This window comes from Anomaloglossus baeobatrachus, chromosome 4, assembly GCF_048569485.1.
Source record: "Anomaloglossus baeobatrachus isolate aAnoBae1 chromosome 4, aAnoBae1.hap1, whole genome shotgun sequence".
NCBI lineage: Eukaryota > Metazoa > Chordata > Amphibia > Anura > Aromobatidae > Anomaloglossus > Anomaloglossus baeobatrachus.
The window spans coordinates 78,485,186-78,500,640 of NC_134356.1; the positions used below are offsets into that span (position 1 = coordinate 78,485,186).

The 15,455-nt window shown below is 47.2% G+C and overlaps 1 protein-coding gene across 1 annotated transcript in view; it reads right to left on the bottom strand.

The window, feature by feature from the left end:
- APBB3 (amyloid beta precursor protein binding family B member 3) overlaps window positions 1-15,455 on the bottom strand; it is a 168,085-nt gene that overhangs the window by 27,975 nt on the left and 124,655 nt on the right. The window contains exon 9 of the mRNA XM_075344434.1: window positions 15,256-15,339. Coding sequence (XP_075200549.1) covers window positions 15,256-15,339 — 84 coding nt within the window. The remainder of the gene's footprint in view (window positions 1-15,255; window positions 15,340-15,455) is intronic.

Genomic DNA, 15,455 nt, shown 5'->3' on the forward strand with positions numbered 1-15,455 from the left:
GCTCCTGATGGCAGCGCTCGTCATCCCCTGCAGTGACCTGAGCTGACCTATTGATGTTAGCTCAGGTCACTGCATTGCTCTCCCAGCCAATGGGGAACATTCTGTTCTTCATTGACTGGGACAGCGACTATGGTATGGATCGCCGTGGGACCCCCCCCCCCCTATTGGATTACGCCGGACGTGGATTGATTGTTCTTTTCAATAAATTGGTTAAAGAGGCTATGTGGGGAGTGTTTTTTCAAATAAAACTTTTTTTGTTGTCTATTTTTTAATTACTACTGACTGGGTTAGTGATGTCGGGTATCTGATAGACGCCTGACCTCACCAACCCCAGGGCTTGATGCCAGGTGACATTACACATCTGGCATCAACCCCATATATTACCCCGTTTGCCAACGCACCAGGGCGCGGGATGAGCTGGGGCAAAGCGCCAGGATTGGCACGTCTAATGGATGCGCCACTTCTGGGGCGGCTGCGGCCTGCTATTTTTAGGCTGGGGAGTATCCAATAACAGTGGACCTCCCTAGTCTGAGAATATCAGACCCCAGCTGTCCGCTTTACCTTGGCTGGTGATCCAATATGGGGGGGACCGCACGTTTTTTGTTTTAAATTATTTATATAATTTAAAATAACAGCGTGGGGTGCCCACTGTTTTGGATTATCAGCCAAGGTGAAGCTGCCAGCGGTGGTCTGCAGGCTGCAGCCGTCTGCTTTACCCAAGCTGGCTACAAAATATGGGGGGACCTCACGTCGTTTTTGTTTTAATTATTTATTTATTTTATGGCTAAATACAAGGCTAAGCACCCTTTAGTGCCACATGAAAGTCACTAAAGGGTGCCAGCTTAGAAAATGCAGGGAGGTGGAACATTATATAGGTTTTTCTCATCTATCTATCTATCTATCTATCTATCTATCCCTCTATCTATCTATCCATCTATCCCTCTATCTATCTATCTATCTATCTATCTATCCATCTATCCCTCTATCTATCTATCTATCCATCTATCCCTCTATCTATCTATCTATCTATCTATCTATTCATCTATCCATCTATCCCTCTATCTATCTATCTATTCATCTATTCATCTATCTATCTATCCCTCTATCTATCTATCTATTCATCTATCCATCTTTCCCTCTATCCATTATCTGTCTATCGATTATCTTTATTATTTATTGCAGGGACAAACCTGCGGTAAATCCGCGGTAAATCCGCGGTAAATCCGCGGCAAATCCGCATGCGTTTTTGCCGCGGATTTTTCCGCAGGTGCGGAAATCTTCCACTCCCAGAAGTTTCTCAAGAAATTTTCTTGAGAAAATTCACATTTCTAGTGCGCACATAGCCTAATGTAGGATTTCACAAGCCCTGAAGCAGAAGACTGTGCAGAAATAACAAATACTATTGGCAGATAACATTTTATTTTGGGTTTCTTACACACAGGTTTTACCCCCTATTTTACTACAGTATTCCTCATATACACTCATTTTTTTTGTAGGATTCGGTATAAATCAGACTGTATTTCGTATGTACAGAGGAATTCTTACCAAGAACTGCACCTTGTACAGGACTCTGCTGTGTCCATCACTTTCTAGGTTAGCTATAATTTGCAATAACTGAGAAGTGAACATATGTACAGTTAGGTCCAGAAATATTTGGACAGTGACACAATTTTCGCGAGTTGGGCTCTGCATGCCACCACATTGGATTTGAAATGAAACCTCTACAACAGAATTCAAGTGCAGATTGTAACGTTTAATTTGAAGGTTTGAACAAAAATATCTGATAGAATTTGTAGGAATTGTACACATTTCTTTACAAACACTCCACATTTTAGGAGGTCAAAAGTAATTGGACAAATAAATCAAACCCAAACAAAATATTTTTATTTTCAATATTTTGTTGCGAATCCTTTGGAGGCAATCACTGCCTTAAGTCTGGAACCCATGGACATCACCAAACGCTGGGTTTCCTCCTTCTTAATGCTTTGCCAGGCCTTTACAGCCGCAGCCTTCAGGTCTTGCTTGTTTGTGGGTCTTTCCGTCTTAAGTCTGGACTTGAGCAAGTGAAATGCATGCTCAATTGGGTTAAGATCTGGTGATTGACTTGGCCATTGCAGAATGTTCCACTTTTTTGCACTCATGAACTCCTGGGTAGCTTTGGCTGTATGCTTGGGGTCATTGTCCATCTGTACTATGAAGCGCCGTCCGATCAACTTTGCGGCATTTGGCTGAATCTGGGCTGAAAGTATATCCCGGTACACTTCAGAATTCATCCGGCTACTCTTGTCTGCTGTTATGTCATCAATAAACACAAGTGACCCAGTGCCATTGAAAGCCATGCATGCCCATGCCATCACGTTGCCTCCACCATGTTTTACAGAGGATGTGGTGTGCCTTGGATCATGTGCTGTTCCCTTTCTTCTCCAAACTTTTTTCTTCCCATCATTCTGGTACAGGTTGATCTTTGTCTCATCTGTCCATAGAATACTTTTCCAGAACTGAGCTGGCTTCATGAGGTGTTTTTCAGCAAATTTAACTCTGGCCTGTCTATTTTTGGAATTGATGAATGGTTTGCATCTAGATGTGAACCCTTTGTATTTACTTTCATGGAGTCTTCTCTTTACTGTTGACTTAGAGACAGATACACCTACTTCACTGAGAGTGTTCTGGACTTCAGTTGATGTTGTGAACGGGTTCTTCTTCACCAAAGAAAGTATGCGGCGATCATCCACCACTGTTATCATCCGTGGACGCCCAGGCCTTTTTGAGTTCCCAAGCTCACCAGTCAATTCCTTTTTTCTCAGAATGTACCCGACTGTTGATTTTGCTACTCCAAGCATGTCTGCTATCTCTCTGATGGATTTTTTCTTTTTTTTCAGCCTCAGGATGTTCTGCTTCACCTCAATTGAGAGTTCCTTAGACCGCATGTTGTCTGGTCACAGCAACAGCTTCCAAATGCAAAACCACACACCTGTAATCAACCCCAGACCTTTTAACTACTTTATTGATTACAGGTTAATGAGGGAGACGCCTTCAGAGTTAATTGCAGCCCTTAGAGTCCCTTGTCCAATTACTTTTGGTCCCTTGAAAAAGAGGAGGCTATGCATTACAGAGCTATGATTCCTAAACCCTTTCTCCGATTTGGATGTGAAAACTCTCATATTGCAGCTGGGAGTGTGCACTTTCAGCCCATATTATATATATAATTGTATTTCTGAACATGTTTTTGTAAACAGCTAAAATAACAAAACTTGTGTCACTGTCCAAATATTTCTGGCCCTGACTGTATATATACATTTATGTATATATTGTGACAAGGCAACCAGTTATATGGTGAATGACAGGTATGTGCCACGGAAGTGGTGTGATCCTGGGAGTTCTTTCTGGTACATGTAGTACCACATCTTCCTATAGTATTGAATGGGCCAGGATTACGGATGGCTAAGAGATGGGTGGGACTGGTCATCCACATACCCCTTCCTATGCGTGTGTCTGACAGGTCTTAATTAGCTTGTTTGGAACATAGAGTCAGTGAGTGTGGAGCAGTGTATGAGAAGCACTGCATGAGGAACAGCCTCTGAGGGAAAAGGGGCTGCTATTCTCAGGGAGGTCTGAAACCTCTGGAAGAAACCCACCTGAAGGAGCAGAGAGTTGGCTCACATGTGAGTGAGTGAAGGCGTAGGGAGCTCCACTCAGGATACTGGGAAGTATCCAAACCTGAGGGGGCAGACCACAACAAAGACGGATTAGAAATCCGTGTTCCTGGGGAAACGGCCAGCGAGAGGTAACAGGGCTGTTGGACTCAGTGAGAGAGGCACAGAAACATCTATGGTGTTAGCGGACTGGAAGTGACTGAGTGGAGGCTGAGAGAGCTCCATTCACATAAAGTGTATCAGAACTGTGCGGGTCTACCGCGGGACTATAACGGACCTGAAATTTGTCTGTATTTATGTTTTGAGGAGCGGTTTATGGTGTTGTTTTTTTAATAAACTGCTGGACTTTTAAAGGGATTTGTGTTCCTGTGCTACCTCTGAGATGCAGCCAATGGCGTGACCCCATCACAGGCAAACGCTTACAATATATATAAAAAGTATAGAAGACATCACCGATTTTCTAAATAAATATATTTCTAAAGGTGCTGTTTGTCACAATGGTGGGTGTGGACCCACAGCGCCACGGGCCAGGCTTACCCTGGAGAGGCAAGGTGAAGTATCTACAGGGTCTTTACTAAGGTCTCTAATGGTGAGGATAGGCTGGGCTGCCAGCAGATACCAGGTACCATTCCAGGGCAGTCCCCAGAACTATTGCACCTGACCTGAAGGTCAGAGGCTCGTTATCGAGGTACAAGAAATAGAGGCATAGTCAGTCAATCCATGGTCAGGGCAAGCAGCATGGGATCAGAGTACAAAGCTAAGATCAGGAGCTGAGAGGTCAGATTGGATGGTTATATGTCCCGGGTCAATAACTGGAGAGGCAGAACAAACATGCACCCACAAGATTCATAGACAAGGAACTGGGAACCAACAATCAGGCAAAGAGTAGTGGGGGGAGCTGCTTGATTTAGGTCCTGCTAGCATGAGATTGGCCAGGAAACCAAATCTCTGCAAGACACAGTGGAGTCAAATTCCTGCAGAAATCGGCCATGCCTCTGTTTAGCCAGGCGAAGATTCTCTAGCACCATAGCTGACAGTGAGCTTAAGGCAGCACAGGAAGATGATCTGAAGCTGTAAAGGCAGAGTGGTGAATGTAGTGAGCAGGGCGGCACAGTGAAGGTGTGCGAGATGCCTGTGTGACAGTATTGACATTAATTTTTTACCAGATTATGGTAACAACCCATTCAATCCACACAGGCAAAAAATTTAAACCATAGATGTCCAGAAATTTAGTGATGTATAACAATAAGAAATGACACAGGGAAAAAGTATGGAACACATGAAGAAAGAGAGGTGCGAAAAGCCATAGAAAGTCATGACACCAGCTGAAATGTATCAGTAATTAGAAAGCAATCCTGCCACATAGTGAAAAATATCAACTGGTTCAAATGATGGCCTGTAAAAATGTCTCATTAGCAAGGTCACACACAAGAAACGTCTCATAATGGGTAAAACCAGTGAGCTGTCGCAAGACCTTCGCAACCTTATTGTTGCAAAGCATACTGATTGCTGTGATTACAGAACAATTTCTAAGCTAATGAAGGGTCCAGTGAGCACTGTTGGGGCCATAATCCAGAGGTGAAAAGATCATGATTTCATCATAAACCAGCCATAACCAGGTGCTCCCCACAAGATTTCAGACAAAGGAATGAAAAGAGTTATCAGAAGAGTTGTCCAAGAGCCAAGAATGTGGAGAGCTACGGAAAAACCTGGAATCAGCAGCTACAATTGTTGCAAAGAAAATAAGTAATGCACTCAACCTCCATAGTCTATATGCACACTCACCACACAAGACTTTATTGCTGAACAAAAAGCATGTGAAAGCGTGTTTAAAGTTTGCTCAATATCATTTAGACAATCCTGTGAAATACTGGGAGAACAAAGTCTGGTAAGATGAGGCCAATATGTTACTCTTTGGATGCCATTATACACACCATGTTTAAGCTCAAAAGGCACTGCACATCACCCCCAAACATCATGCTAACAGTGAAATTTGGAGGTGGGAACATCATGGTGTGGGTCTGTTTTCCAGCATATGGAATGGGCAAACTTCATACTGAAAAAAGGATGAATGGACAAATATACCGAGACATTGTTGATAAAAATCTCCTACCATTTACCAGGATGATGAAGATGAAATGAGGGTGGATATTTCAGCAAGACAATCATCCCAAACACACAGAAGATAAAGAAATTAAAGCTGCTAGAATGGTCCAGCCAATCACTTGACCTGAATCCAATAGAAAATTTATGGAAGGAACTAAAGATAACAGTTCATAGAAGGAGCCCATGGGACTTTCAGAGTGTTTGTATGGAAGAACGGACTACAATCACACCTTAGCAATGAATGTGACTAGTTTCTCCATACAGTAGGCATCTTAAAGCTGTCATCACCAACAAAGGCTTCTCTACGAAGTATTAAATAAATTTCAGTGTGTTCAATTCTTTTCCCTTCTGTCATTTTTCATTATTACGTATCACTAAATTTATGGACATCTATGGTCTGTCTTCTCATTCTGTGTGGATTGAATGGGTTGTCACCGACATCTGGTGGGAAATTCATGTTAATAGCACCTTTAGAAATATATCTACTTTGTAAAATGGTGATGTGTTCAATAGAAATATATATATATATATATATATATATATATATATATATACATATGTATATATATATATATTACAAGTCAAAAGTTTGGACACCTGTTCACGCAATGGTTTTCCTTGTTCTTATTGGAGTGTGCACATTGTAGGCATCAAGACCACAAATGCACACATGGAAATGGGGAGTAAAGAAGCACATGTGAAACAAGCGAGAATAGGTATAAAACATTAATTGTCTCTAAGTCCTCATCTTTTTACTTCGATGACAGTGTTAGCCCCCAGCCCCTTGAAATTCTGTCAAGCAGCCAGCTTCATCAGAATGGAATGGCTTTTCAACATTTTTGAAGGAGTTCCCAGAAGTGCTGCTGAGCACTTGTTGGCGGCTTTGTCTTCACTTTATGGTCCAACTCATCCACAATCATCTCTATTGAGTTAAGGTCAGGTGATTGTGGAGACCATGTTATCTGGAGCAGCCTTCTATCCTGCTCCTTCTTGGTCTCATAGCACTAAAGGCCCTGTTACACGCGTCGATTTATCATGCGATCGCATGTGCAATCGCACCCGCCCCCATCGTTTGTGCGTCACGGGCAATTTGCTGCCCGTGTCGCACAAAGTCTGTCACCCCTGTCCGGGCCCTGAGGAAGCTGATATGTGCGACGTGAAACGCGCGTTGGATGGCTATTGCTGGTAGTGGGGCACATGAGTGACGATCTTCGCTAATGGGTAAGCGGTTTGTATAGGGCTTTTTCTTATGATATGTTATACATGTACATTTGATTTATGTACTAATTCAGCCCTGTACTAGCACCCTTGTTATTGTGGTTTATGATCGTGCTCCTCTGGCCCACATGCCTTTGGGTGTTTTCCCTTCTATAGCACTTTTAACCCTTTCAGGTTTGTCCTATACTATATGTCATTTTTGTAAGAATAAAAATCTTTTTTATTGCCTTGTAAAAGCTCCTGGTTTCTCTGGTTCTTTATGCTATTTCTGATTTTCTGAATAATGTCTGAGATGTGTGCTTTTTTCAAATGTGTGATATAAAATAAGCTCTGGTTATCTTCCAGGCAGCATCCTCCACATAGCCTAGAAGAGCTCCTTTACATAAAGGAATACAAGGTAACTTATATGCTCATGTTAATAGTTTAGATAGGTCAAATGTGGTGACAAATTCCATTTAATATACATTTTGGAATTCCCAATTTTTTTTTTCTTCTTTGTTTCCATATGCATTCCCTTATGGATTTGTTGCTTTTATTTTGACTGCACTATATTTGCACATTCCAATAAGAGCAAGGAATCAATTCCACAAACTGGTGTCCTTGAAGCCCTCACAGAGCCTTGGTCTCAACATCTTCGAGTGAGAAGGATTTGCACAAGCCTACATCTGCAGAAAATTTGTAGTTGATTCTCTAAGGGGCACTTTGCACACTACGACATTGCAGGTGCGATGTCGGTGGGGTCAAATTGAAACTGACGCACATCCGGCGTCACAGGTGATATCGTAGTGTGTAAAGCCTTTTTGATACGATTAACGAGCGCAAAATCGTCGTAATCGTATCATCGGTGTAGCGTCGGTCATTTCCATAATTTGGAAATGACCGATGTTACGATGTTGTTCCTTGTTCCAGCAGCATCACACATCGCTGTGTGTGAAGCCGCAGAAGCGAGGAACATCTCCTACCTGCGTCCTGCAGCTCACGCCAGCTATGCGGAAGGAAGGAGGTGGGCTTCTGTTGGCTGCCTGCCGCGTGATGTCGCTATGACGCCGCACGACCCGCCCCCTTAATAAGGAGCGACGTCGCAGGGCAGGTGAGTGCATGTGAAGCTGCTGTAGCGATAATGTTCGCTACGCCAGCTATCACCATGATATCGCAGCTGCGACGGGGGCGAGGACTATCGCGCTCGGTATCGCAAGCATCGGCTTGCGATGTCGTAGTGTGCAAAGTGCCCCTAAGATGTTTGGAACAATCTTCTTGCTGAACTTCTCAAAAACTGTGTCTAAGTATAACTAAAAGAATTCATGCTTTGATACTATTTTGAAGGCAAAGGGCAGTCACACTAAATATTGATATGATGTCAAGAGGTGGTTCACTACTTATTTTTCCAAGCCACATCAATATAAGGTTGAGAAACAAGGTTTCTCTCAAATACCTTGTGTTGGCAATAGTGTCTGTGAGCAGCGCTATTGTGGTCTACTCATCCCCTTCCTATGACCCCCCAGGTTCCGTGATCTCTGATGTCCGGTGATGTCACGCCAACTTCCAGTTGACCTGACATCACGGCGGCTGCCCTAGTCTCTCTGTGTGACTAGGCTTTAGGCAGTGTTTCACCACTCGTCACAGTCTAGCATCGCTCCTGCTTGCGCCACTCTGCAGTGAAGGAGAGAGCAGGGAGATACTGGGCTATGATGCTGGGCTGTGATGAGTGGTGAAACGCTGCCCACAGCCTAATCACTCAGGAAGACTGGGGCCTGCCTCGGTGGTGTCAGGTCAACTGGAAGTTGACGTGACATCACCGTACATTAGATGTCACTGAGCCCAGGGGTAACGAGAAGGGGGTGAGCAAACTGCAATAGCGCTGCTCACAGGCACTATTGCCAACACAAGGTATTTGAGAGAAGCCTTGTTTCTCAACATTATATCAATGTGGCTTGGAAAAGAAGGGAATTTTGTTTACTTACCGTAAATTCCTTTTCTTCTAGCTCCAATTGGGAGACCCAGACAATTGGGTGTATAGCTATTGCCTCTGGAGGCCACACAAAGTATTACACTTAAAAGTGTAAGGCCCCTCCCCTTCTGGCTATACACCCCCAGTGGGATCACTGGCTCACCAGTTTTAGTGCCAAAGCAAGAAGGAGGAAAGCCAATAACTGGTTTAAAGACCAATTTAATCCGAGGAAACATCGGAGAACTGAACCATACCACATGAACAACATGTGTATTCGAAAAAAACAGAAAAACCCAGAGAAAACAGGGCGGGTGCTGGGTCTCCCAATTGGAGCTAGAAGAAAAGGAATTTACGGTAAGTAAACAAAATTCCCTTCTTCTTTTTCGCTCCTAATTGGGAGACCCAGACAATTGGGACGTCCAAAAGCAGTCCCTGGGTGGGTAAAAGAATACCTCGTGATAGGGCCGTCAAACAGCCCTTTCCTACAGGTGGGCAATTGCCGCCTGAAGGACTTATCTACCTAGGCTGGCGTCTGCCGAAGCGTAGGTATGCACCTGAAAATGCTTGGTAAAAGTATGCAGACCCAATCAGGTAGGTGCCTGACACACCTGCTGAGCCGTAGCCTGGTGCCGTAATGTCCAGGATGCACCCACGGCTCTGATAGAATGGGCCTTCGGCCTTGAGAGAACCAGAAGCCCAGTAGAACTGTAGGTTTCAAGAATTGGTTCCTCGATCCCCCGAGCAAGGGTGGATTTGGAAGCTTGCGACTGTTTACGCCGACCAGCGACAAGGACAAAGAGTGCATCCGGGTGGCGCAGGAGCGCCATGCGGGAAGTAGAACCTGAGTGCTCTCACCAGAACCAACAGATGCAAATCTTTCTGAAATTGGTGGACTGGACGAGGACACAAAGAAGGTGAGGTGATATCCTGATTGATATGAAAGTGGGATACCACCTTAGGGAGAAATTCCGGAACCGGACGCAGAACTACCCTGTCCTGGTGAAGGACCAGGAAGGGAGTTTGTATGAGAGCGTTGCTAGCTCGGACACTGTCCTAAGAGACGAGACCGTTACTAGAAGGCCACTTCCCGTGAAAAGCGGGAAGGGAGACATCTTTCAAAGGCTCGAAAGGCGGCATCTGGAGAGCAATTAGAACCTTGTTCAGATCTCAGGGCTCTAACGGCCGCTTGTACGGAGTGCTGAGAAGACAAACTCCCCGTAGGAACGTGCGTACCTGAGGAAGTCGTCGTTTCTGAAAAATACAGATAGCGCTGAGACTTGTCCCTAAAGGGAACTGAGCGACAACCCATTTTCCTACCTAGATTGCAGGAAGGAAGGAAACATAGACGATGCAACCGGCCAGGGAGAAACACCCTGCGCCGAGCACCGAGATAAGAATATCTTCCACGTCCTGTTCAAATGGAAGAATGGCCCTTGAGACAGCCAGTCTGATTGGTCTGGTAGTGCCCCCGGTTAGCCTACCGTGAGGCACCACAGAACCGAGTACCACAACATCCTCGGCCAATCTGTAGCGACGAGGATGGCGCGGCCGCAGTCGGTCTTGATCTAGCGCAGTACTCTGGGCAACAATGCCAGAGGTGGCACCTAAGGTAGCTGGAACTGCGACCAATGCTGAACTAAGGCGTTTGCCGCCAGAGCTCGATGATTGTGAAACCGTGCCATGAAGCTGGCACATTGTTGTTGTGCCGTGACGCCATTAGATCGACGTCCGGCCTCTGTCAGCGGCGCCAGATCTCCTGAAACCCGTCCGGGTGAGGAGACCATCCTCTTTCGGCCACACCTCAGCGACTTAGGAAGTCAGCTTCCTAGTTTCCACACTTGGGATGTGAATTGTGGATATGGTGGATGCCGTGTCTTCCACCCACATCAGAACCTGCCGGACTTCCTGGAAGGCTTGCCGGTTGCGCGTTCTTCCTTGGTGGTTGATGTATGCCACCGCTGTGGAGCTGTCCGACTGAAGTCGGATATGCTTGCTTTCCAGCCGCTGTTGGAAGGTTTGTAGGGCAAGATACACTGCTCTGTGTTCAAGAACATTGATCTGAAGGGTGGACTCTTGCTGAGTCCACGTACCCTGAGCGCTGTAGTGGAGAGAAACTGCTCCCCACCCTGATAGACTCGCGTCTGTCGTAACTATCGCCCAGGATGGGGATAGGAAGGACCTTCTTTTTTAACCAAGAGGTGGGAAGAAGCCACCACCGTAGAGATTCCTTGGCCGCCTGAGAAAGAACGACGACTCTGTTGAGGGACGTCGACTCCTCGTCCCATTGGCGGAGAATGTCCCATTGTAGTGGACGCAGTAAAACTGCGCGAAAGGAACTGCCTCCATTGCTACCATCTTACGTAGGAAGTGCATGAGGCGTCTCAATGTGTGCGACTGGTTCTTAAAGAAGAGCTTGCAGCCCGTAGTGAATGCTGTTTGTCTAGCGGAAGCTTCACTATCGCTGAGAGAGTAAGAAACTCTATGCCTAGATATGTTATCGATAGGGTCGGGGTCGGATCTGACTTTGAAAAGTTGATGATCCACCCAAAACTTTAGAGAGTCTCCAGCGCAACGTTCGGGCAGTGTTGGCATGTTTCCCAAGAGAGTGCCTTGACAAGTAGATCGTCTAAATACGGGATCACAGAGTGACTCTGAGAGTGCAGGACTGTGACTACTGCTGCCCTGACCTTGGCGAAGACCAGTGGGACTGTCGCTAGCCGGAAGGTAGAGCTACGAACAGAAGGTGTTCGTCTCCTATAACGAAGCGTAGACACGCTAGTGCTCTGGATCAATCGGCACGTGTGGATAAGCATCCTTGATGCCTAATGATGCTAGGAAATATCCTTGGGACCTTGAGGCGGAGTGATTCCATCCGGAACCGCCTGGTGTCCACGAGCTTGCTGAGCATTTTTAGATCCAGAACGGGATGGAACGGCCCGTTGTTATAGGTACCGCAAAGAATTTGGGGTAAAAACCGTGACCTTGTTCCTGAAGAGGAACGGGGGTCATCACTCTTTCTGCCTATAGAGTGCACCCTGTTTGCAGAAGAGCAGCGGCTCGGCCGGGAGGTGGAGAAATTCTGAAGAATCGAGTTGGAGGACGAGAAGTGAGCTCTATCCTGTACCCGTGAGACAGAATGTCTCACACTCAATGGTCATTGACCTATGGCAGCTAAATATCGCCAAGGCGGGAGAGCCTGCTACCGACCGAGGCCGCAAGTCATGAGGAAGCCGCCTTGGAAGCGGGTTTTCAGACTGTCGATTTTTTGGGCGTGACTGAGCCCGCTAAGAACCTGAGCTCCTCTGATCCTTTTGAGTCCACATTGGACGAGGAAAAATGGGATCTGCCCGAGCCTCGAAAAGGCCGAAAACCCCGACTGCCTCTTGCTCTGTTGGGGTTTGTTGTGTCCGGGCTGAGGAAAGGATGAATCCTTACCCCTGGACTGTTTAATGGTTACATTCACCAAACAGTCGGTCAGCAGAAAAAGGCAACTGGTAGGCAACCTTTTTTGGAAGCAGAATCTGCCTTCCATTCACTTAACGAGCAGACCAGGCTCTGCTTAAAAACACGGAGTAGCGGAGGCTACCGCCGCACGGTTCGCAGAGTCCAGGACAATCTGAATCGCGTAAGAAGCAAATGCAGACATTTGAGAGGTTAAGGATGCCACCTGCGGCACAGATGTACGTGTAACCGTGTCAATCTGTGTAAGACAAGCTGAAATAGCTTGGAGTGCCCCAAGGGAGAGAATGCCGGAGCCAACAGCAGTTCCATCTCCCACTGCAACTATGGATCTAGCTACAAGCCTGGAGATTGGAGGATGCCGCTTGAGACACTGGGTCCAGTCCCTGACCAAGTCAGGGGACAGGGATAACGTGTATCCTAAGCCGTTTGGAGAAGCGCATATCTGGATAAGCGTGGTGTTCCTGGACTGCCTCTCTGAAGGCAGAGTGGTCCAGAAAAATACGTGAAGCTGACTCCTCCACTGGAGGAGCTGTGAGAAATAACCCACATTCTATAGATGGACGCTATAAGATTATTTACTATGGCGTCACGATCAGGTGTATCCAGATTGAGAGCGGTCTCAGGATCAGAATCCTGAGCCGCTACTTCCGCCTCATTACACAGCGAGTCCTTCTGCTAGGACCCTGATGAAACCGAGGCCGCTCATAGTGAGCCCGCTTAGGCTGTCTGGGACTGACGTCCGTGCAGAGCCGTGACTCTGGGATGCGTGTGACATTCCCGGAGCTGTTAGTTGTTCACACTGAGGGGGGCCATGGATCAATGATTCAACAGTGCCCATATTGTGAGAGACATGTCCGGACTGCTAGGCTTCTAGTATCATAGCCATAGTCTCAGAAAAACTGTCAGTAAATACTGCAGACACCGTCCTCATCCCCTGGCCATTAGTGCATACAATGGGAGTCTATGTAACCTGCCGGCCGTATAGCCGTACATGCTGTACCAGCTGTATAGAAAAACATGTGGTTCTGCACCTTTGTTTTACACAGAGAATATGCTGATAAGTCCTCCGCATAATCCAGGAGGGTATATACAACGTGCGACCAAACAGTGCAATGTATATAGTACAAGCATATCTATAAGTGCACTTCTGCACTAGTGGGGTTAGCACCACAGGTGCTGCTTAACGCCTGTTGCAGCGATTGTGTGACTATCAGAATGCCAGGGTCTTCCACACTTGTCTCTGTATCGTACAGAAACTGACACTAATGGCTGCCGGCGTCCTTGTAGAGAAGGAAGCCGTGGGCGTGCCTGAGAAAGTGCGGGAATCCGGATTCACAGTGCACACAGTGAGAGGGGTGGAGTATGCAAAACATACTCCAGCTCTCAGCGCTGCTGTGCTATGCAGCGTCACGCCCCTACCCTGACTGTCAGGGCTGTGGGCGGTAACGAAGGGAGACTAGGCCCAGAAGCCGGGGACTCGAGTTAACAGCGCGGCCGCCGTAAAAGCGCGGGCCGCGCTGAAGTCCCCGGCGCACCACAAGTGCCAGCCGCGCCGCAGTCCCAGCGGCCGGCGCGACCGATTCCTAGAAGTGGCCAGCGTCCCGCCCCTCTCCTGACTGGCAGGTCTGGGGGCGGGAACGAACGGAAGCAGGCCGCAAAAGCCGGGGACTCTAGTTATCAGCGCGGCCGCCGTAAAAGCGCGGGCCGCGCTGAAGTCCCCGGCGCACCACAAGTGCCAGCCGCGCCGCAGTCCCAGCGGCCGGCGCGACCGATGCCTAGAAGTGGCCAGCGTCCCGCCCCTCTCCTGACTGGCAGGTCTGGGGGCGGGAACGAACGGAAGCAGGCCGCAAAAGCCGGGGACTCTAGTTATCAGCGCGGCCGCCGTAAAAGCGCAGGCCGCGCTGAAGTCCCCGGCGCACTACAAGTGCCAGCCGCGCCGCAGTCCCAGCGGCCGGCGCGACCAATTCCCATAAGTGAGCCTGCTTCAGCGAAGCTGAATGAGGCCATGGCACAGGCGCCGCAGCGCTGATGTCCCCCGGCGCACTACAACACCCAGCATGCTGCGGTGTGAGCGCCAAATGCACGGGGACACAGAGTACCTTGAGGAAGCAGGGCCATGTCCCTGATGTACTCCGCTCCATCCAGCATCTTCTCCAGGGGCTGCAGATGGAGCACGGTCTCAGTGCCTGGAGACCGGTAAATCCCACTTCACCCAGAGCCCTGTAAAAAGGGATGGGGAAGGAATCAGCATGTGGGCTCCTGCCGCCGTACCCGCAATGGGTACCTCAACCTTACAAACACCTCCGACATACAGTGGGGTGAGAAGGGAGCATGCTGGGGACACTATATGTGTCCTCTTTTCTTCCATCCGACATAGTCAGCAGCTGCTGCTGACTAAAAAGTGGAGCTATGCGTGGATGTGTTGCCTCCTTCGCACAAAGCACAAAACTGGTGAGCCAGTGATCCCACTGGGGGTGTATAGCCAGAAGGGGAGGGGCCTTACACTTTTAAGTGTAATACTTTGTGTGGCCTCCAGAGGCAATAGCTATACACCCAATTGTCTGGGTCTCCCAATTAGGAGCGAAAAAGAAATAAGTAGTGCACCACCTCTTTAGGCTTTTCTGTTGTTCATTCACTTTGCAATTTGGTAATCTATTTTTTAATGCATTCTTGCTTTACAGCATTTTTTCCCACACCTGCCTAAAACTGTCTAAGCACAACTTAAAACCAATAGCTATTATCTCCACTTCATGCACCGAAGATCTTATACATGGCATATATCCTTATTAACAAAATAAAATGTCAGCCTCAATTGTAATATCCTAACCACTGTGGTGGAAAAGAAAAGCTGTGTCAGCCATAACTCACCCATTGGTTTAGAGACGGGCAGGCTGCCGAGGTACAGCACTTCATATTTCTGGATGGACTCCCGCACGGTATCCAGAATATCAACTAGAACAACGAGAGACCTCAAATGACCATCATTACAGAAGGTACAACACAGAATTACAAATCATCTACTACGCGTTTCTCTGTTCTGGCTTCCATTACAATATAATGTGCAGACA